The 24,609-nt window shown below is 42.4% G+C and overlaps 1 protein-coding gene across 3 annotated transcripts in view; it reads right to left on the reverse strand.

Annotated features, from left to right (window-relative positions):
- ZNF407 (zinc finger protein 407) overlaps positions 1–24,609 on the reverse strand; it is a 456,703-nt gene that overhangs the window by 128,867 nt on the left and 303,227 nt on the right. For all 3 annotated transcript variants that reach the window (XM_058691802.1, XM_058691804.1, XM_058691803.1), the window contains exon 8: positions 14,697–14,875. In XM_058691802.1, coding sequence (XP_058547785.1) covers positions 14,697–14,875 — 179 coding nt within the window. The remainder of the gene's footprint in view (positions 1–14,696; positions 14,876–24,609) is intronic.

Below are 24,609 nucleotides of genomic sequence, written 5' to 3' on the forward strand. Positions count from 1 at the left end.
CTTTTACCTATTTGGTCAGGTTTATTCCTAGGTATCTTATGGGTTTCGGTGCAATTGTACATGGGATCGATCCAACCTCCTTGACATTGACCACAGCAAGTCCTTACTAGATACGTCTCATAAGGCAAGAGAAACAAAAGCAAAAATGAACTATTGGGACCTCATCAAGATAAAAAGTTTCTACACGGTGAAGGAAACAATTAACAAAACTAAAAGGCAACCTTTGGAGTGGGAAAAGATACTTGCAAATAACAGATAAAGGGTTAGTATCCAAAATCTATAAAGAACTTATCAAACTCAACACCTAAAAAACAAATAATCGAGTTAAGAAGTGGGCAGAAGACATGAGCAGACATTTTCCCAAAGAAGACATCCAGACAGTTAACAGACACATGAAAAGATGGTCAACATCACTCATCATCAGGGAAATACATACCAAAGCCACAATAAGATACCATCTCACACCTGCTAGAATGGCTAAAACTAACACCACAAAAAACAAGAGGTGTTGGTGAGAATGTGGAGAAAGGGAAACCCTCTTACACTGTCGGTGGGAATGCAAACTGGTGCAGCCACTGTGGAAAACAGTATGGAGGTTCCTCAAAAAGTCTGAAAAAAAAGAACTACCCTACAATCCAGCAATTTCACTACTGGGTCTTTACCCAAAGGGCACATACATACTAATTCAAAAGGAATATGCACCCTGATGTTTATAGTAACATTATCAATGAGAGAAGCCAAAGTATGCAGAGTCTAAATGTCCATCGACCGATGAATGGATAAAGAAGATGTGGTTTATATACACAATGGCACATTACTCAGCCATAAAAAACAATGAATCTTGCCATTTGCAACCACCTGGATGGAGCCGGAGTGCATTATGCTGAGCGAAATAAGTCAGTCAGAGAAAGACAAATGCCATATGATTTCACTCATATGTGAAATTTAAGAAACAAAACAGATGAACACAGGACGGGGGGACAAAAGGAGAGAGGGAAACCATAAAGCAGACTCTTAACTACAGAGAACATAGAGTTACTGGAGGGGAGGTGGGCAGGGGGATGGGTTAGATGGGTGAAGGGCATTAGGGAGGGCACCTGTGATGAGCACTGGGTGTTGTACGTAAGTGATGAGTCACTAATCTACGTCTGAATCTAATATTACACTATATGTCAACCCACTGGAATTTAAATCAAAACTTGAATCAAAAAAAAGAAAAAAGAAGACACAATATGAAACTATTTATCATGATGGCAAAACTAACCAGAGAAGAATTCTATTATAAGCAAAAAGTGAAGGGCCTTTCTTATTCAATAATATAAAGGATCAAGGAACAATAATTTAACTGGCCACTATATATTCTGTATATAAATATGCATATCTCCACTTTATTTGTTCATAAGGTTTTTTTTTTTTAAATGATTGATTTTTGTAAAAATACCAGGCACAGTAATCTACCCTAAGTCATACAGTCATTCAGGAGAAGGACAAGATGGTGACAAATCAGAGAGACTGTCAATGAGTTTATGTTAGATTACAGAGGAATAAAGAGCTTGGGTATGTGAAATCGAAGGAGAATATATATATCCAATTATGGGAATTTTAGGATAAAATTTAAGACACATCCACGCATAATTTTAGAAACTGCTATGGTAGTAGAGAGGAAACAAATAGACTCAAAGAAATACTGTCAACTGATTTTCATCAAAAGTGCAAAGGCAATTCTATAGAAAGAGGGTAGTGTTTTCAACCAATGTTGCTAAAAAAAAAAAAAAAAAAGAAAAGAAAGAAAGAAAAAAAAGATACTTCTATGAACACCAAAACCCTCACGTTATCCAAAATTTGGAAAACGTATGCCTCACGTTATCCAAAATTTGACTCAAAATAGATCACAGATGTGAATATAAACTACAAAAACACAAAGCTTCCAGAAGAAAATACAGGAGTTAATCTCTGCAACTTGGGTTAGGCAAATAGGTTTTAGATACCGTATCAAAAGGACAAACCATAAGGAAAAACATTAATAAACTGGACTTCGTGAATAACGTAGTCCCCTCTTAGCCACGGGGCATATGTTCCAAGAACCCTAACAGATGCCTGAAACCACAGATAGTAACATACATTTTTTTTCCTGCCACACATACATACCTGTGAAAACACTTAATTGATAAATTAGGCGCAGTAAGAGATCAACAACTAGTAAAAGAGGACAATTACGACAATATATTGTGATCCAAGTTGCGTGAATGTGGTTTCTGTCTCTCTCTGAAGGTCCTACCGTGCTGTCCTCGCCCTTCTTGTGATGACGGGAGAAGGTAAGACGCCCGTGCGATGAGAAGCAGGGAGGTGCGTGACGCAGGCGCGGTGAGGCCGCGCGAGGCTCCTTCTGACCGCAGGCCAGCGCAACCACGCAAAGTGAAACTGCAGGTAAGGCGGGGGAGGCTACTGCCTTAAAAACGGTTTGTTGGCGAGAGACAACGTTAAGAGGAAACAAGCCAAGGCACAACCTGAGAGAAAATATCTGAAGATCATGTATCTGACAAAGGCCTTGTGTCCAAAATACATGAAAAACTCTTAAAGCTCAGTTACCCAATGAGACACTTCAAAAGACACTTCATCAAAGAAAATATACAGATGGCAAACAAGCACTGATAATCAACATCATTAGTGATCAAATCAAATTAAAACCATGAAATACCACGAAACTCCTATTAGAATGACTTAAAAAAACCGACAACCGTAAGCGCTGGCGATGAGGCGGGACAAACGGAACTCCCAAACATCGCTGGTAGAAACAGAAAATGTGTAGACGCTTTGGAAGTTTGACAGTTTTCTTTAAAAGTTAAATGCATACATACTGTATTGTCCAGGCGTCTCAATCCCAGCTATTTACCTGAGGTAGATGAAACCTTACATTTACACAGAAACTTGTATGTGAATGTTAACAGCAGCCCTGTTTATGTAACTGCCAAAAGAGTAAACAACCTAGACGTGGACTGTCATCGGGGTCCTGATTTGCATTTCCCTGACAAGTAATGATGTTGAGCATCTTTTCATGTGTTTCCTGGCCATTTCTATTCTTCTTTGGAGAAATGGCTATTCAGGTCCTCTGCCTGTTTTTAAATTAGGTAATCTCCTTTGTTACTGTTGAGTTCTAGGCATCTTTATATCAGACAGATCTGCAATTTTTTTCCCCATTTTGTGGGTTTTCCTTTCATCTTCCTGATGGTATGGTTTGAGGCACAAAAGTTGTTAGTTTGAAGAAGTCCAATTTATTTTTTCTTTTATTGCCTTAGCTTCTGGTGTCATATCCAAAACACTATTGCCCAACTGAAGGTCACAAAGATTTGTTCATATGTTTTCATCTAAGGGTTTTATAGTTTTAGTTCTTCTACTTAGGTCAAAGACAATTTATGCTTTAGATAGATCGATAAAACTGTGTATTTATGGCAATGCAGGGGTTAGTATGCACACATACATTTCCTACTTCTGTCTGCTGAGAAAGCCCACAAGCCAAGGGTGCATGGAAGCAATTAGTACACATAGTGTGCATACCTTGGTTTCTAAATACCATTCTCCAATAAAAGAAACCAAAGATCCTTAAAGAAGAGGGTGATTTTAGGATTAGGGCAGGCAGAACACCAGATGACCTAGAGCACACTGTGGGGCTCTAGAGACAGTCGGAAAAGGATGGCGGCCATCAAAGGACACAGAAGCCCAACCAGGAGAGCTCGCGGTGGCCAAAGCTGGGGCAATCTGAGCAAGAAAATAAATAACGACACTGAATCGTAAACCACAGAGTATAATAAATTCATACTGGTAAAAATAAATTGAATAAGAAATAATTGGGAGTGAAAGGACAGATATTCCTTAAAGAAGAATTCCAATTAAACGTGGAAGGAAGGAGGGAAAGAGAATATTACTGCTAAAACTCCAAGGTTCCTGTGATAGGCAAGATCCACTAATGAATGTCAAAATTAGTGGGCAAATGCTTGAGGAGAAACAGGTTATTTGCATAATCTGAAAGTAACTCCCCTGAGATGTGAATTAATTAAAAAGGAGAAAACAGTAAGTTTGTAGTGGAGAAATATGGAGAGACCACCTCACTCAATGGATCCAGTTTACATCGCCCACCATAACACACCCTGACGTGCCAGACGTCTGCTCTGCAAGACGCTTAAAAACCTTAACTGAGGGGCACCTGGGTGGCCCACTCAGTAAAACGGCCAACTCCAGATCTCAGTTCAGGTCATGATCTCATGGTTCGTGGGTCTGAGACCCGAGTCGGCCTCCACACTGGCAGTGTGGAGCCCGCTTGCGATTCCCAATCTCTTTCTCTGCCCCTCCCCCACTTGCTTGCTCTAAGTAAATAAACAAAACTTAAAAAGAAAAAAAAAACTTAATTGAATCATGAGTAACATCAGACTACTGCAATACAAGAACATTCTACAAAATAACTGATCCATATTCTTTAGAAGCATCGAGGTTATCAAAGATAATGAAAGACTGAAAAACTGGCATGGACTGGAAAAGACCAAAGAAACACAGTAAAGGGCATGTTGGTTCCTGAGCTGAGTTCTGGAACAGAAAGACGGAAGGAAAACTGGTGAGCTGGGAACGAAGAACGCAGCTTACGAAACGGTCTTGTGCCGACACTAATGTCTTCGGTGTTGGTAATCATATCATGGTCGTATCTGACACTAACATTTGCAGAAGCTGGACAAAGGATATTTGGGAACTCTGTACTACTTTTACAACTTTTCTTTGAGTTTAAAATTATTTCAAACTAGGGGCACCTGGGTGGCTCAGTGGGTTAAGTGTCCAACGTAGGCTCAGGGCATGATCTCGTGGTTCATGAGGTCGAGCCCCGTGCTGGCCTTGGTGCTGACAGCACCTGGAACCTGCCTCGGATTCTGTGTCTCCCTCTCTCTCTCTGCCCCTCCCCTGCTCACGTTCTCTCTCTCTCTCTCTCTCTCTCTCTCTCTCTCTCTCTCTTTCTCAAAAATAAACGTTAAAAAAGTTTTTTTTCAAATTATTTCTAAAATAAAAACTCAAAACAAGGAAAACCCGCTAAATGGCAATGTTGCTCAATAAAAAAAAAAAAAATCGCAAATGATTGATAACATGTATTTTACATCTTCTCAACTGAATTTCAGTACTAATGAAAGAGCACAACTAAATTTCCCCCATAACCCGAAGAACCTGTACATTATTTTCCCACAGATGGTTTCAGCAGGAACGGTAACAATTATGCCACATCAGCAGGAAGACCTGCCCACACCTACCTCGTTTCCCTCGTATAAAACTGCATTTTACTCAGGGTCAAGATACGAATGTGAGGGTGTGCAAATTTTTTAAATATATAAATTATATTGAATTAAACAGTTGATAAAGGTCTATATAAAAATAAAAGCCACATCAATTACCTGATAAAATCATACCGTACCCACTATAACTTTGTACAATCAATTTTTTCCCCCTTAAAATTTTGATAAATGAAGTTGTCAGGGGGGATAAGATCACAATTTTGTTTTCTCTTTTTTTCTCTTTAACTATTTTAACTTTCAGAATTCAGTTCGCGAATGCTAGCCTAGATAAGATCACAATTCTGCTTGCTGATGAGGTACACACACTGTCATGTGCCTGTATAACCTTGCGGCAGCAAGGAAAGAATCCCTAAGCAGAGTTTTAATGTGGCTCCGAATTACACAGCTAATTATACTTAGCGAGGCCTCCCAAGAAAGAAGAGAGTGGAGTTCTCACTGGAAAGAAATTAACCACTACTTTAAAACTTCTAAGATCACGCAGGTAGGGGATGGGGCTGAGTCCTGTGAGGGCCTGAGATCTATCACAAAACGATGAATTGAATGGATTTACATGAATTTTAGATTATCTCCAGCCAGTTGTATGAGGTGTTACTAACAAAAGCTACATTCTAATGGTGTATTCTGACTTTATTTTAAATGTTGTGACTGCCTTTGAGGACTTCACAAAACATTAAAATACATACTAGAAAGGACATTATTTCAGGATCATATGCTTTTTTAAAGACAGTTTTAAAAATATAAAGCATAATAAATAAGAATAGAAATAATTCAAGTAAGTTAAGTGGTAAGTTTCTATTCTGAAAAAAAGCTTTCTATCGACCTTTTCGAACCCTCACTGCAGACGTATGTTCAGACTGTCCTGCCGACATATGGAAGGACCGCTAACACACAGGCACATCCATGGCTGAGACTCGTGACTCAATAGCAACTTGAAATAAACGCGAACAATCATTTCAGCCCTTTCCCTCTAACTTCCTACCATTAAAACAGCAATAACAAAGCCCACTACCTTTCTCTTTTAAAGAAAATCTCAATATCGCGGTGCCTGGGTGGCTCAGTCAGGTTTTGAATGCCCGACTTCGACTCAGGTCATGATGTCACGGTTCGTGAGTTCGAGCCCCACGTTGAGCTCTCTGCTGTCAGCACAGAGCCTGCTGTGGATCCTCTGTCCCCCTTTCTCTCTGCCCCACCTCTGCTTGCATTCTCTCTCTCAACAATAAACATTTAAAAAAGTTAAAATAAAGGAAATCTCAATACCAGTAATAATTTTCAAAGCTCTTTCACAGGCATGATTTAATCTGATATTCAAAAGAAGGGCTAAACAGTGTTACTCATTTTCCCATGGAGAACACAGACCCAGAATGGTTGAGTGACTTCATTAGAGTCACACGTCTGGATGGTCAGAGTCAGGACGCTAACACCAAGTTCATCTGGCTGACACTTGCCCCCACTGTCTGCCGGGCTCCATGCTAGGCAGCAGAAGTACGACTGTGAAAACATTTACCCCTGGTGGTTCTGTTTATGCGTTATATTATACCATCTTACTTCCTAGTTCCTGCTTTCAGATTATCTGAAGTCTTAAAACTCCAAAATTTTAAGACTTCACGATAATTTCATTAACTCACAGATGCCGATTCTGTTTCGAGCTCCTGTCCATGCAGGATTACGGAACTGGAAAACTCCCGGGAGGCAGTCAGGCATGGACTGTGGTCGGCCGCACTGTCGTTACTCAGCCTCCTTGGGCAAAGTCAGCATCTCGGAGACCCATTTTTAAGAAATCATTACGTCGGGAATAACACCTATAAAAGAGCTTTGTTTTGACTTAATGGCTCGGCGAAAAGTTTGGTTTCTTCGTCACTGCAAAGTCACAATGCGACAGTGTAAAGTAACAGCATTCTTTGGTACCACGCACTGGCCACCCCACACAGGAAAGCACGCCGTGGACAATCCGGATGTGTCTCCAACAGTGAGGACGCCCTACTGCGGGAGGGCGGACCAGAGAGGGAGCACGGATGTCCCCAGCCCTGCTCCGCAGGGATAAGCGGACAAAGGAAGTTTTCAGATGTACCGAGGAAGAGTCAGAACATTTATTCCTAAGCAGACTGAATTAAAAAACATTTTAAACTGTATAATTAGAAAGTTTTGAAACAAACTATTTCAGTATATTATTCAATAAAAGAGAGACAGCCATGAGTTGAGAGGGTCTGCTTATCAGGAACAGTGCGTTTACCGACAAGCAGCCACAAACGAGCAAGTCTCTTACTGGAAAAGGCTGGTTGACGAAAAACACTGCTTTGGCATGAATCACCCACTGACTATACAGTATGTCGGGGAGTCAGTTCTAAACTCAGGGAATCCGACAGGGCTGAGAGTGAGAAAGACAGCAAAGGGAAAAAGCCAGTGACCACAACATCAAACCTGTCCTGCAGAGAGGGACGTGGTGGACATCACCTTCCGGAAGGCACCGGAATGTGTAGACAGGAGTTAGAAAGGAACAAAGACATTTAGCAGCAGTTAAGAAAAACAGTAAATTAACCCATGGGTGATGTCTGAGGTTAAAGAATCAAACTGCTGAACTGTTAATTATTTTAGGAAGTCTTTTGTTAGTAGTGAAATATCAGGAGCCTGGAAAACAAGGAATCCAGTCTGAAGGTTAAAAAGAAAGAGGGTAGAGGCTGAAAATTATAGAGCTGCTAGTCTAACATCTATATTAGGAAATAAATTTGAGATGATACTTATGGATGAGCTTAATGATACATTTGGAGAAGTACAATTTAATAGGAGTGAGTCAGCATGGATTTACCAAAGGCAATCATGTCAGAAAAAATTTCGTTCCTTTTTAGGTTGAAGTAATAATTGGTTTATGTAAGGAGAACCAATGAGAAACTGTCAGGATTTTCTAAGATTTTTTGGACCTCTTCATAAAATGAATTATTGTACAAAATGTCATGACATGTGTCAGAGCACCAACTAACAAAAGGGGCTGAAAGTAATGGGGTTAAAAATAGAGGCCCCACAATCTGGGGAAAACTACATTCTACAAGGCTCTGTACATCAGAACGCTAATGTTTTTAATTAATGATGAAGAAAATCTTTTATATGAGAAAATCTGAATATTCCGCTAAATGAGAGGGAATGGTTAAGGTACAAAAGGCTACAGATGTTTTATCTTAACCGTGATAGATTAAGCAAAGGGGCTCCAGGGTGGAATATGAAGTTCAATCTGCCTAAATACGCACTGATACACTTGGAGAGAATTAAGGAATCAGTTAAGTATAGTTTAACTGGTACCGCATTAGTTAGCATTAGAAAGGAAAGGATTTGGAGTTTTGATAAGAGTCAAACTTTCACATTCTTATTCTTTATAACTGGGTAAGAGGAAAATGCTATGGAATGCAATTAAATAATACATGTTTTAAAGAATTAAAAAAACTGATTATCTTAAAGAATAATATGAAAATCCCACTTTGTGAAGAGAATAGATCTGTGGGCTATCATATTGCACAGGTAATAATCCAATGTACATTTTTAAACGATGAAGTCTTAATACATATATAAGAACTGATGAAAATCACATCAATTTAAATATGATTTGTTTAAACACCCTACAATAAGCAAAAACTAAAGGAATTAGAGACAATGCCATGTCATCACTTAATGTTTAATTTCTCCTGAATAGAGAACATCACTTGATCGTTGTCTTTAGACAACATGTAAAACATTTACACACTTCAAGCCCCAGCTTCTCAGAGGAGATATGAAGTAACTCCATGGATCTCACTGTCATGCCGCAGAGAGTGGCTGTGTCGCCACCCCCGGGCAGGGAGCGCCACTAGAGTGGCCACGCCACCAGGACGTCCAGCGGGCGCCCACCCCCCCCCCCCCCCGGGGCAGGGAGCACCACTGCAGAACAAGCGGACCCCGAGAGCTGCAGAGGCGTAACTGTGCATCTGTCACCTGGAGTTCAGGAGGAAAAACCCTCTCTTTGTTCTGGCTCGGCACAGTCACGAGAGCTACGCGTGCTTCCCTCTACCTTCCCATGGTCTTCTCCATCCTCTTCCTCCCTGGATGTTGGAAGTACTCTGAGACACAATGACCCCCGTCCGGCTGGAGGTCACTTGTACTGCAAGCACAGAGCGTGTTTAATTCCTGCTCAGGGTGCAGTGGGTGAACACCACGCTTAGTCTTGGGTAACAGATGGCAGACGGGCAACTGCTAACACAGAGGTCAAATAAAGACCATCTTGGGGGTGAAATGGATTCCACTGAACAGAAAAAAAATGATAATGTACGGTGACAGAAAGAGCTCTGGAGACTTTTAATTTGAGGTCGATTTTGTGGGAAGTAAACTGATTGCAAAATCTCATATCAGATCTAGAACGAGTCTCTTTAGAAATACGGGAAGCAGGGGCGCCTGGGTGGCTCAGCCAGCTGAGCGTCCGACTTTGGCTCAGGTCATGATCTCACGGGTCGTGAGTTCGAGCCCCGTGTCGGGATCTGTGCTGACAGCTCGGTGCCTGGAGCCTGCTTTGGATTCTGTGTCTCCCTCTCTCTCTGCCCCTCCTCTACTCATTCTCTGTCTCTCTCTGTCTCTCAAAAATAAAGAAATGTTAAAAAAATTAAAAAAAAAAAAAGAAATACGGGGAGCAAAGAAATCCCATTTAAAAAAATTTGTATACAGAGAAGTGCACAGCTCACAGGCGAGCTTGAGGGATTTTCTCCAATTGAGCACAATCATATCCCAACATCAGGAGTGAGAAACACGAGTATCACTATTCTGGATGGGATAGAGTGACTGCTCCTCATCCCAGTGACTGCTGCCCCCGAGGGGGAACGTACCCTGGTTCCTAACAGCACAGATTAGTTGTGGCTGGTTGTGTATTTCGTAAGAAGAGGACTGCACAGAATCCACTCTTCTGTGTCTGGCTTAGTTCATACAATACTGTGACTGAGAGATTTATCCATGCTGTACCTTTCTCCTACTCTGTACGTCCTCCCTGCTACAGAGGGTCCCAGTAGGTGAACACAGACCCTATTATACATTCTACTAGATGGACATTGGCTAGTTTCAGGTTTTGACTATGATGAAAGTATCAATAATGGTATAAAGTATGAATACTAGAGTAAATGACTATTTCCAGTAAAAAGATTAAAATTGCCCCAGCAGGTAAAAATCCAAATGCAGCTATATGCTGCTTATAAAGAAGCTGATGTAGCTACACTAACAGGAAACACAGAATGATGGCAAGAAGCATTACTATAGATAAAAAGGAGCATTTCTTAATTACAAGGGAATACATGTATTTTCTTTATGATACCTGGGTAAGTGTAGAAAACAATCTTAAAGTTCTGAGTAGCCAGTGATAGACCCTCAAAATATGTAAAACCAAAAGTAAGAGAATGTAAAAAAAAAAATGGATAAATCTACAATCATAGGACGCAACTTTATCACAGCTGACGAGGTAGCATAAAAAATATAAGAATATAGATAGTCTGAAGGGTGAAAAAACTCAAAGTGATGTACGAGGGAGCACAGAATACAGCACCAAGCAGCTCCATTACTTACATTCCATTCTAGTACGTCTCAAACATTTACCAAAACTCACCAAATTGTGGACTTAAAGAAAGCATAAGTAAATTTCAAAGCACTGAAATAATTCAGTATTATGTTGTATAAGCACAGTAGCCAGAGCCCAGAAGTCCATTTACATTACTATTTCCATAGTTAACAAACAGATGACTAGAAAAATCCCCAAGGGCCTGGAAATCAAATAATATGTATGTAAATAATCAACCTTTATTTTAAAAATAACCACTTGTACCTGCTTTTCAAACAAAGCTATAACCAAAATTAATGCTCACATGGAGCCTTTAATTCTCTGGACTGTGACATGAGAAATGATACCAGAATTGTTCTCCTAGTTCCCCAAAATAATTGAGAGAAAAGACAAAATGAGTCATCACCAGAGTCAACGGAGAAGAAAACTGAACAGCCACGGACGCCAAGTGTTGCGATGTCTGCGTGTAGCTCGCCTATCACCGGTTTTAGATCATAAGAAAACTGTGTCGCAGCCATCACTGTCCTCATCTCACAGAGGGGGAAACTGAGACCCACAGAATTGAAACAGCATTTTCAAAGCCGTTCAACAAGGGGATGGGGACTGGCGTTCAAATCTGTCCTGCCCTACAGGCCTGCCCTACAGACGCAAACGCAGATCGCTCCTGACTTTGCTGATGAGGAATCTGAAGCCTGGAGATGTCCGGAGACCGGCCCAGCCTTGCAGACTGGCACAGCAGGACGCGAACCGGTCTCCGGGGGGCTCTGGCTGACTTCGTCACCCAATAACTGCAGCTACCTCGCAATGTACACGAAGCCGGGGAAGCACACGATCACGGGACGGGAAAGCCTCTTTCCGCAGCACTGGTTCCCACAGAGCAACCAGGTGCCTTACTTCCACATGTGCATTTCTAAATATGGTCTCAACTGAAGTTTACACTCTCCCAAATGACGCTGGGTACAGTCTTTTCTGCGGCTGCGGCTCAGTGCGTCCCTTCTGACGGTCTTTAGCTGGCTGATACACGTGGGAGAGCCGAGTGAGGACCACGTGATCTTGGGGTGGTTTCAAAGCCAGCCTTTTATTAAGAGAACCGTGTCCTATGCTCCCCTGAACGCTGGCCTGCAAGATTCTCGGCACAGGAACGGCGCAGACAGCGCACCACACGGCCGGTGGTGTCCCCCCGGACCGGGCCGTCGGCCGCTCTCTCGGAGGACCGTGACGCCGCCGCGGGACCTCGACGGTGCCCACCGCCCGCCAGGGCCTCACCAGCCACGGTGCCCAGTCCCACCGCCACACGGCACGGAATGCGGAGCGGCATCTTCCTGACCCTGAGGAAGGCTCCCTTGGCGCGTCCCCAGACGTACCGCAGGTGGTTGACAATTACAAGGTTAAAAAGCCAGTCGACAAAAGTCTAGCTTTTTGAGGTTTTCTCGTAACCGAGCTACGTCTGCCAAAGCAAAACTACCACCAAAGAGACGGTGGCCACGCACGGGAGGGACTGGCAACCGGCTCCCCGTACCGCCCCCCGTGGGTCTGGTTTGCGAGCAACTGGGACTTGCCTAGAAAACGGTTTCTAACAGAATTATGGATACAGACCACAAACTAGGATTACACCCGCATGAGCATCACACACACACACGGGAACTAGAATAATGGTTCTAGAAGCTCGTTTTACACTAGCAGTATTTCAGAACACCTCTCCAAGGCACACACGGTGTTGCTTCTGCGGCACCGGCCCGTCCTTTCTGCACAGAACGGAAGGAACGCGTGTCTCTGCTCTGCAGTCAGCTTCCTCCCCTCTCCCTGGTGTTCATCGGCAAGTTAGAAATACTTTCTTTTAGGGAAATAACCCGGTTTTCAATGTCTAGCCGGCGCAGCGAGAGACGGGAGACACTGATATCGTGCCTTGAGAGGCAAGCACAGTACTACCTTGAAAGTAGGTACTTTGCTGGGGCGTCTGGGGGGCTCCGCTGAGAGGAGCTCAGGTCATGATCTCACGGTTTCACAAGTTCGAGCCCCGTGTTGGGCTCTGAGCTGACAGCACGGAGCCTGCTTGGGATCCTCTGTCTCTTCGCCCCTCCCTCACTTGTGCAGTCATTGTCTCTCTCAAAATAAATAAATAAACTTTAACAAAAATGGTACTTTGTTGATGGCCCGATATCAGCGGAGGTCACTTTGCTTGGCCATCTCCTGAAGTACCTCCGTCCACAGGCAGTTCTTCTGGCAGCTGTATGGTCAGGGCTCATCTGAGGGAAGAATCCTTAGGTGATGAAGGCCAGAAGATACTTCAATTTGACTTCATCTGTTTTTGTGACTAAAGCTTTAAACTGTCCAGTCTGAAACCTTTTCAGTAACAATCTCACCAAAATGTGAGGAATACTGACCTGTGTTTCTGTTTTTCAAAAACAACCCTGGATACAACACAGAGAAAAAATAAGACGTTCTACCATTACCTTAAAAGGCCAATCATAGCAAACACGAATCGAAAGAACACAGCAGCAGAAAACACAAGACCTTATATGCAGACGTTGTCAAATGTATTAATAATCGATCAATAAGAATATTATCCATCAAATAACTCATTAAGTTCTGTTTCTTTCCACGTATGTGTTGCCTGAGCAAAGACGGTTTACGCGTTTTGCAAACGGGCAGGGTTTCCCATGACTTTTGCACTTTGGGCAGGGTTTGCCACAACTTTCAAACGCTCTGTCACGTCTCCTGCGTTACCCCTGTGACCCACCGCCCCCTCTGCGCGGCTCTTGCTGGTCAGGTACGAAAGGTACCGAGCTAAGAGCTTCTTAGCCGTTAGCTGTTTAACTTCTTTACCACCGTGTAGATTTACACACGAGACAGCTGACGCAAGACGGAGCGGAGCGGGCCTGCCTGAGGTCACGGGGCCGGGAAGCAAAGGCGTAGACAGAGTTTGCATTTGTCTCCAACTGATCCCAAAGCGTCTGCCTAAAACACCCGCTGTATCAACTGCTACTATTTAAATACAGCACCGCTTGGGCTACATCTCAGAACTTACTCTAAATTTCCTTCGGGCAAGCACTTCCTCAAGCAGGTACTCATACTCTCGTCCATCACACTGCTGTTCCGCACAGTAAGGATTCAGCACTCAAGGGAGGCATTCGTGCTCGTCAAAACGCTGGGCTACACACAGGAATGGTCCTGCTCACCCCAGTAGCTGCTGCCATGCCCCTGACCCCCGCAGAGGGGGCTACCCGACTTCCAATCCAAGGAGGCTACAGCATTTAGCAGCCACCTCTGCCGCCACCAACACGGCCCTCACACCGTGGACAAGGCCCTCCTAACTTCTGGGGAGTGAGCGACACCATGGTACCCCGTGCCAAGTCGCTCAACTCACCGTCCTCGGTCACATCCCTCTCCAGGTACTCCTCACGAGACAGCGGGACACAGGGACAGGGCGTAACATTTCAATTCACAAACATGCTTTGAGAAAAATTAAAAATGTTACCCATCGGTCGGAACATGAAGTTCAAACAACTACCACTGCAAACGTTTCACTGCCTGTCGGCTGTTTGTGGTTATAACTTTAACCTCCGGGGCAGGGGCAGGGTGGTGGTTACTTTGTCACATCTGCTCCGGCTGACACAGAACGCAAAAGACCCGTTTCCCTGGTCAAGTGGAAGGAGCCTGGAACGTGCCATTCGTAGTCTCGAAGCAGACGCGGTCACACACTCCACCACATTAAAGTAAATGACGGGAAGGGACCGACAGCCTTCTGTTTTCATAAACGGAATGAAACCCTCCTAAAAACGCCAACTACTTTAAGGCCCCGAGCCCCTTACCAGCATGCAAGTAAGCCAGGTCCGGGTTTTCAATGTCCGGGTGCTGCTCTTTCAAGTGGTTCCGGAACTCCACGGGCACGTTCGTCCCGTAGTCACACTTGGGGCAGTTGTACATCTTGACCCCCTCGTGTTTGCCGGTGTGCAGAATGTGTTTGCGGATATTTTCAGCACAGTTGGACCTAGCAAATAAGAAAGGAAAGTAAACCGAGTTAAAGTCGAGCACCACAAACATGGACAGCGGCCAGAGCACGCATGTAGGCCTTACCAGGCACTAGTCCAAGTGCTGGACTCAGATGCGAATTTGGACTCGTGCAATTCATTAGTCCCATGAGGCTGGCAGTTTTTGGGACCTTGGTGCTGATTTTTAAGTTGGCCTTTTACCTTAATTCTATGCACAACTGGAAGCACAAACTCTCAGGTTCTACGATTTTCATCTCAAATTATTCTGGTGCCACTTGAGGGCACTGAAGGAGCTTCCTTCACCCTGAGAGCACACCTTTGAGGAGGGAGGAAAGGTACAAAGGGAAGCACTCTTGCCTCCACTGAATTTAGAGCATTAAAGAAACAAAGAAGCTTTGGCTTTTACATTCTACCAAGTGAGCCGCTTCGAAGTCAGGCTCTAAAACAGTCTGGAGACAGAGAAGCATCGGTGTGGTAAGTGCCTGTGAGTTCTCCATGTTGATGTAGGTTTCTGAGCCTCACGGACCATCACTGAAAGATACAGCGAGGGCCTTGGATGCCATACGCCAAGCAGCCCTGAAAACAGGAAGAGATTCCTCTCACGCTGTCTGCCGACAAACCCAGCAATGTGAGGCCTGAAGTGCCTATAGGTACCGGGGAGCTGGCCTCTGCTCCCTGAAGCAAACTCTTCCACTCGCTCCTTCATCCCTCTCCACGTCTTTGCATCAGAGACGGCACACCTAGACACTTTCTGAACACATGCACAGCCGCTTGCTTTGTCAGAACAGTAACAAAATGAGTGCCACCCAAGTTCAAGCAGGTCGGGGCAGGCTGCGCCTAACTCGAAAGAAAAAAGTATGAGGCTGGCCTCAGGTTTCCCGCAGAGCGAAATTAAGTGGCAGAAGAAAATCGAGCGATAGGATTATCAGCTTTTCTTGAGGGTATTGCCGAAGGACAAAATCCTGCCGGACGCTGTGTGAAGCGAAGGTTCTGTGACCGGCAGGGCGGGAAAATGGTAGCTGGCAAACACGTGTCACGATGCCCACGCGACGGTGAAGGCCGTGCACCGCCCTGACGCTTCCGAGTTACAGGTGCATCGTGGATGAGCCACGGCACCGCCACGTTCGCTTTCTCGGGAACGCACCTGAGGAAACACTGGTGAAGAATGCAAAGAGGGTCCTGACCGCCCAACTTTCCAGTAGTTGCGTTAGCACTCACAGGTAAAGGCAGCCAATGACGTTAGAAATGCAGAGACCCGGAAAATACACTATCTATTCACTCGCGAGGAGGGGGGATGGAAGAGAACCATAAAAGCGAGGCACAGTCCATGCCAATGGCCTTAGGAAGAGCACTCCACAAACGGGACAGGGACATCCTTTCCTGGAGAGGGCAGATGAAGCGGAAATGCAAATACTGTCCTCGTGAATGAACAGTCCCCCTGCATTTGTCACGACAGTCTTGTAACTGGATCCAAAGTATTCCTCTGGAAGAGCTGGGCCGCCCCCCTTCCATCCCCTGGCAGAGTAAGTCATCAATTGCGCATGCCCAGCTGCGTGGATTCAGAAAGACTGAATCAGAGAGATCCCTCTATAGCTAGACTCGAAACACCTCAAAATGTTAATGCAGCTATACAGCAATGCCCACTTCTGTTTTCCAAATATACTTTAATTGTATATTAATATTTACATTAAAAAACATTTATGGGGCACCATGGGGGCTCAGGTGGTTAAGTCTCTGACTCCTGATTTTGGCTCAGGTCATGATCTCATGGTTCATGGGACCAAGCCCTGCATCGGGCTCTGGGCTGATAGCCCGGAGCCTGCTTGGGATTCTCTCTCTCCCTCTCTCTCTGACCCTCCCCTGCTCACACTCTGTCTCTTCCTCTCTCTCTAAAAATAAACAAACATATAAGAAATATTTACAATAACAGCAAACACCTTTAAAAATAAGAAAAACTGGAACAACAGATATTTTTCAGTTATTTTCAGCTTTGCCTTCGGCAAGGGCTCTGCCAAGCTTTATGTTAAGTTTCTCTTAAAATCAGACTAAATGTAAGTTTGTGAAAATATGCACATACAGCTAACCTCTTTCTTGCCACTACTGAATCACCAAACTTGCTGTTTATATAAATCCCCAGAGCTAATTAATAATCACAGTATTCGGTAAAGAATGAATAAATACCGAATGTGCTCCCTGTGCTCTCACTGACCTGCTCCTTTGAGGGTATCACAGGTCTCCTGGAGGCAGAGACAGTGAGAGATTCTCCTAGAGATTTTTTACTAGAGAAGGAAGGGGCCATCAGGAGATGGGCTATCAAAGGTCACAGCAGCTAGAAAGTGGTTAAGACCTCCTTCCTTATATATTTACATATCAAAGATACTAGACAGGTTCTAAGAAAAGGGTGGGGTTGTGGAGTCTCTTAATCCTATAAATGTCCTTGGGCTAAGAGCTCTACATCCTGGGGACACAAGTAACACAGGAAAACATCTGAAGGTGGATGAAACACATGTCCACTTTTATCATTAAAAGGAAAAGGACCATTTTTTGGATTCCCTGATGAGCTGAGTGAACTGTTCCAAATTACTCCCTTAATTCTACAGACCTCCCCTTTGTTTTCCATGGCACCGCAGACACCCCCTCAATTCACCAATGTTTACTCACACCAGGGAGTGAGAACAAAAAGCTCCCACTGTACTTAGTTAGTACTGTTATTTGAACTTCCCACTCTTTGGTGCCACCTACATTACTTCCTTATGGAAAAAGCTAGGCATTAAGAATCATCTGAGACAATCCTGATCAAGTGAGGAAATGAGAATGACCAAAACCCACCAACTTCAACACACAATGCATACTTAGGTACAAGAGAGTTTAAAGCAATGAACCGTCATCTTCAGTGAAGGTCTTAGATGACATGGAAAACAGAGTATTTTGTTTTTAGGAAGGGTGTATCTTGGGCAAAAATAAACTAACACCTCTTAGGACCTAAAGAGCGTGCGCGAAAGGTAACAATCAGGAGACTAATGATGAACAAGCATAGGAGGGGAGGGGAGAATTTTAAAAGGTGAAAGCCTTTTTATTTAAAAATAGACAAAACAAGAAGTCGTGTGGAGCTTGATACCTTATAATGTATTAAGGACTATTTCGTGCACATATATTTACAGATACACATATTTTTATTTATACTATATATACCATTCATATGTTTTATGCATAATACATCTATATATGTATTTTTATAATTTTATGCTTTATACAATCAGGTAAGACACATTAAATACATGATCACAAGAAAATAAAATAGGAAATGTCTGTCTGTAAGAGATACAATTTTATGCATTTCATGGATGACGGTATTTATACGCAATCAAAATCTGTTCTTCTGCATTTAATGTTATGCAATATTAAATTTTTTAAAATACTGGGACAGGGGAGCCTGGGTGGCTCAGTCAGTTGAGTGTCTGACTCTTGATTTTGGCTCAGGTCGTGATGTCACAGTTGGTGGGATCGAACCCCACATCGGGCTCTGCACTGACACTGTGGAGTCTACTTGGGATCCAATCTCTCCCTCTCTCTCAGAATAAACACTAAACAAATAAAATAAAATATTGGGACGAAAATGAGCCTTTCCCATCTGCAAAATCAAACTACTCCAATCAAAGCCTAAGAAGTAAAAGCTATGACATACTATGTCAATACCATTTAAAGCACAATACCTGCAGTAAGTAAGGACAAACTTTGATCCCTGCACTTGAGAGCACGACATAACATACTGTTGCGTGAGTAATACTCTGCATTCATACTACGAACATGGAGTAATGTCACAAAATTTGGTGAACAATAGAGACCAGACACCTTCTGCTAAGTAATTCTGAATGTTACTCAGCCTGAAAATGATCATCCTTCCCCAAAACAGAATTTACGAGTAGTAATTAGAATGGTAAAATGAAGTGGGGCCAATCAAGGATGGGACGTAGGGGAGAAGGAAGGATGTTCTAAGAGATTATTTCTAATAGTGTCATATGTAAATCGCCAGGCATTCCAGCAGTTAAGGCCACTGGGCATACAATAATCAGAAGTGAGTGACTGAATAATGTCTTCACTTTGACACCCCTGATAAACAGCTTATTTTTGTCCCTTGTTCATAGATTGGAGGACTTAATATTATTAAGATGGCAATACTCCCCAAACTGCTGTACAGATTTAACGTACTCCCTGTCAAAAGCTCAGCTGGATTTTTCACAGAAATCGAAATGCGATCCTAAAGTTCACACAGAAATGCACAGGGCCTAGAAGAGTCAATACAGTCTCAAAAAAGAACTAAGTTGGAAGACTCACACTTTGCCAGCTCAAAAGTCACAGTAGTCAAGACAGGCTGGTACAAGAGAAAGGACAGATAAAGGGACTCAGCCCAGTTCCACCAGTACGGGGATTCAGGACGCGTGCAGGAAGTGCTGGGACCACCACCGGCAGGCACCGTGTTAGTGGGAAAGTTATAAGGAAATTTAGACTTAGATTTTGGAATATGACATGATGAAAATCTTGAGGCAGCTTACTATACATCCGTGAAGACATTAAAGTATGATGTGTTATGTAAAATACAAGCTGGGCAACAGCAAAACGACCAAAATGGGAACGCATTTTAAGGCTTCTTAAATTACCTTACAAAGGAAATATTTTATTCAGTTCGAAGGCAATGCTTTTCAAAATAATAAGCAGAACATCAAAAGCGCTTCTAGATCTCTCCAAAATTATTTCTTAGTACGACTTACTAACTCACTACCTATTAACCCCCCCAAAAAACACATTAAGTTAAATTTATGTTACATTTAACCTAAGGAAAAGGAAGCTTGAAAAAAATTCTACAGAATTTTTTCCTCTTTTGATGTATGTTATTTTGGTTATTAAAATGAAAAGCACCAGTGAGGCTGTGGAACAAACATCCATTGCAAACAAAAAGTCTAACAATGGGTATATACAATAAAAGTCTGCCTCCTACCACGGCCCCACTCTGCCTTGATAACTCCTTCTCCCCCAGGGAGATACAGTTTATAATTTCTGAGCCATCTTTTGGGAGAATTAAAAACGACTTTTTCAAGCCACAGATATACTCTCTACCCTCCTGGTATATAAACTTGCTGCCCTAACATAAGTCCGCATCTTGCTTACCTCACCTAGCAACACAGCTTGGGGTCTTTCCACACCAGCATGAGAGAGCCCCCCACCCCCCGCCCGATGCTACCTTCCACCCTCCCTACGACTCGCTCCCTTTCTTCTCTGCCTTCTTTTTCTCTTCTAATGGCCATGCAGTATTCCACATTATGAACACAGCATACTCTGTTTCAGTGATGCTCTACGGACGGGCATTTAGGTTGTTTCCAATCACTTGCTCGTATCAACTAGGTTGCAATGAATCATCTCGTAAGACACTTTCGATTTCTCAGGATGCCAAGAGAATCTCAGGATGCCCAGTGGAAGTGTTTCAAGCATCAGTGGGCATATGGTTTCATAATTTTGACAAATTCTGCCAAACTGCCCTCCAGAGAAGTTGTAGCAATTTACACTTCTACCAGCAACGTTTCAGAGATCCTGTTTCTGCACATTCTTGCCAATGAAGTGTGTTTCCAAACGTTCAAGTTTTGCCAATTTGGTAGGAGAAAAAAACTGCAGCTCACTGGAGTTTCATCTTTTTTAGGTTTTACTTTACATTTCTCTTATAATGAATGAGGTTAAGCACCTTCAAATATTGAAATGCCATACGTATTCTTTTTCATGCAATGTTTTCATATTTTGGTCTGCCTTTTTTTTTTAGTGTTATTAGTCATTTTCTTATACATTAAGGAGATTGACTGCCTAGGACAGAAGCTGCAAGTAGTTTTTCCTTAGTTTCCCTTTTCTTCTTTTGACTTTGCTTATGGAAAAGCAGAAGTTTTTAAACTGTGTTCTCTGACTTCCTCATTTGGAAGTTATAAAAGAAGTGTCCCAAATTTGTTCTAGGACCTGTATAGTTGCATGACCTTACATTAAGTACCAGATCCGTTTCAAAACCAATCTGGAGCGTGGTGCACAGGGTAGATCCAGACTGCTCGCTGGACCTGCCAGTACCATTCATGAATAGTACATCTTTCCCCCACTGACCTGAAATGCCATCTTGCTAATACCTTTATTTGTTCCAAGCAAATTCTGGACTTTCGATTATGGTGAGCTGGCCAGTCTGTGCACGTGCCAACCTTTTCACTAAGCCAGGCTGCAGCAGGCTCACATCCGGTACAGCTCGCTCCTCCTTTTGCCTCCTAGATCACAGCTTGCCAGCCAGGCTATCATGGAGGCAGTCATGAGGCTGTGGTCTTCAGCAGGTGTAGCAAACACCTTGAGTTAATATAGAACCGGAGAGACCTGGGCCAGTAATAAATTAATAGCCCTGACGCAATTGAGTATTTCCTATGTATTTACTTATATGTACTGATAATATGATCTTTCTGATAAAGAAGCCGAAACAGACAGAGTGGCCCGGATGCCGTGTGCGGAAGTGTGTGGAGAGTGCCTGCACACGGAGATCCTAAATAAATCTGGGTTTTCTGTTTCCCCAGGGAAGCTACACAACCGCCTCAAGACTCCCAAATTCTCTTGTGTGAAACTGATGATGGTCCTAATCTTTTGGTAACAATCTGGCATGTTACATATGTGAACTGATATAAAAAATTCTGGAAGTTCTACTTGAAGAAACATGTCAGTTTTGCTTAACACCTTGATTCCCAAACTTCCTGACCATGGAGAACTCTTTTTGTTTGATGGGAATAATATATGTATCTCATAAGGCTGTCAGGAGAATTAAAGTAAATCACATTAAACGTGTTCAGAAAACACAGTAGGTACTCAATTCTTTTTTTATTACTGCTGCTAGCCTTTCTATTAAATGCAAGACACTGCAACTATCAGGGTCATTATTAGCAATTTTCTTACTGTATATGAAAAGTAATTTCAATTCATCTGAATAAAAGCAGAGTCTCAAAATAGTTATATAGTGTATATATGTGTACACACTGAGAAGTGAAATTTCTTCTTCCACCTGCTTTGGAATATAGTCTTTCAACTCCTATCCTTGAAAATAATTACTCTGTAGTTAAGTTTTATGTATTGGAACAAGTGCATCAATACTGTGCACTATAGTACTTATTTAAAATTTCAGTGGAGGGGCGCCTGGGTGGCTCAGTCGGTTAAGCGTCCGACTTCAGCTCAGGTCACGATCTCGCGGTCCGCGGGTTCGAGCCCCGCGTCGGGCTCTGGGCTGATGGCTCAGAGCCTGGAGCTTGCTTCCGATTCTGTGTCTCCCTCTCTCTCTGCCCCTCCCCCATTCATGCTCTGTCTCTCTCTGTCTCAAAAATAAATAAACGTTAAAAAAAAAATTTAAAAAAAATAAAATTTCAGTGGAAAGAGTTTCTACTATATCTTTATAAGAGTAGTTTAAAATGACTAAGGAAAAATCCAAAGAAAGTATTTATGTAAATCAAACTTAAGAAGTTAATCATGTATTTTTTTAACCAGTAGTATTTAATTATAAACTTACTGGGCAAAAAACCAGTCTGAGCAAAACAAGATGATCTCTGGGGGAGAGGACAGAAAGCTACCGAGTCACTGCAGCTTGGAGGAATGTGCTCCAGTGCACAAGCTCAGGGACCGCTTCACAGTGCCCGTGACACGGCCCAAGGTACACAGTCCCCGACTGCTTATGTTCTCACGGAAGGGCCCGTAAGGAAAGAGCGTGATAATTTTAGACTGCAGAACATTTGTGCTGCTTAAATTTAAAATTGGTGAGAAGTTATAAGAATAAAGATTTTCATATTCCTTTGCCTAAAATGAAACATTTTATCGATGATGTTTAGCAAATGAATGTCATTTGGAGTGTTAAACCAAATACATTACCAGAATAGGAGGCACAAAGATCCATGTATATAAGGGATAAAGATGTCATTTTGGATCAATAAGGAAATGATGGGTTTTTTATAATAAATGGTGTTGAGTCAACTGCCTTCTGTATGGGGAAAAACAAATTAGATTTCTATGGCCTTAACTGTGTAAAAATAAATGCCATTTGGATTTTAAGATTAACATAAGCAAACTAAATTATAAAAGTGCTAGAAGAAAATACCAGAAAATATTTTTATAATCTTGGTTGGAAAGAGCATTCCTAAATTTTAAAACCCAAATGCTACAAAAAGATGCAGCAAAATACTCTTCATAAAAGTTAAAACTGCTACATGGCATAATACATTATAAAGTTAAAAAACAAGTCAAAGAAATGGAGAGAATATATGCAACGCATATAAAAACAAATGCTTAATACTACAAAATGAGTAACTATGATTAATAAGAAATAAAGATAAATATCTCAAAAACTGAATGAAGAGCAACAAAACTAAAAGGCAACCAACAGAACAGGAAAAGATATTTGCAAATGACATATCAGACAAAGGACTAGTATCCAAAATCTATAAAGAACTCACCAAACTCCACACCTGAGAAACAAATAATCCAGTGAAGAAATGGGCAGAAAACATGAATAGACACTTCTCTAAAGACATCCAGATGGCCAACAGGCACATGAAAAGATGCTCAACGTTGCTCCTCATCAGGGAAATACAAATCAAAACCACACTCAGATACCACCTCACGCCAGTCAGAATGGCTAAAATTAACAAATCAGGAGACTGTAGATGCTGGTGAGGTTGTGCAGAAACGGGAACCCTCTGGCACTGCTAGTGGGAGTGCAAACTGGTGCAGCCACTCTGGAAAACAGTGTGGAGGTCCCTCAAAAAATTAAAAATAGATCCACCATATAACCCAGCAAGAGCACTGCTAGAATTGACCTAAGGGATACAGGAGGGCTGATGCATAGGGGCACTCGTACCCCAATGTTTATAGCAGCACTTTCAACAATAGCCAAATTATGGGAATAGCCTAAATGTCCAACAACTGACGAATGGATAAAGAAACTGTGGTTTATATACACCATGGAATACTACGTGGCAATGAGAAAGAATGAAATATGGCCTTTTGTAGCAACGTGGATGGAACTGGAGAGTGTTATGCTAAGTGGAATAAGTCATACAGAGAAAGACAGATACCATATGGTTTCACTCTTATGTGGATCCTGAGAAACGTAACAGAAGACCATGGAGGAGGGGAAGGGGAAAAAAAAAAAAAAGTTAGAGAGGGAGACAGCCAAACCATAAGAGACTCTTAAAAACTGAGAATAAACTGAGGGTAGATGGGGGGTGGGAGGGAGGGGAGGGTGGGTGATGGGCACTGATGAGGACACCTGTGGGGATGAGCACTGGGTGTTGTATGGAAACCAATTTGAAAATAAATTTCATATTTAAAAAAAAAAGAAATCCATAATGGGGGATCTATAAAAGGTTATGTAAGCATTAAAACATAATCAATGATTCTAGTAGCTAAGGAAATAGAAATTAAAGCCTAACGTAACAGAAGGGAAAAATTTAAGAAGTCTGGAAACATTAGTTGTTGGTAAGGGAGACGAATATCACTGGTGACCGTGTCGGCAAAGGCTTTTGGAAGACACTTGAGGATTGCCTAAAAAATTAAGATACACACACACACACTTGGATTTAGGAATTCAATTTCTAGAAATTAGCCCCAAAGAGAATTGTTAAGCCATTATTTATAACACCTAAACACTAGGAAAAATTTAAAGTGGGTATCTGTTAGCAGAGGA

The sequence above is a fragment of the Neofelis nebulosa genome, chromosome 11 (assembly GCF_028018385.1).
Source record: "Neofelis nebulosa isolate mNeoNeb1 chromosome 11, mNeoNeb1.pri, whole genome shotgun sequence".
Lineage (NCBI taxonomy): Eukaryota > Metazoa > Chordata > Mammalia > Carnivora > Felidae > Neofelis > Neofelis nebulosa.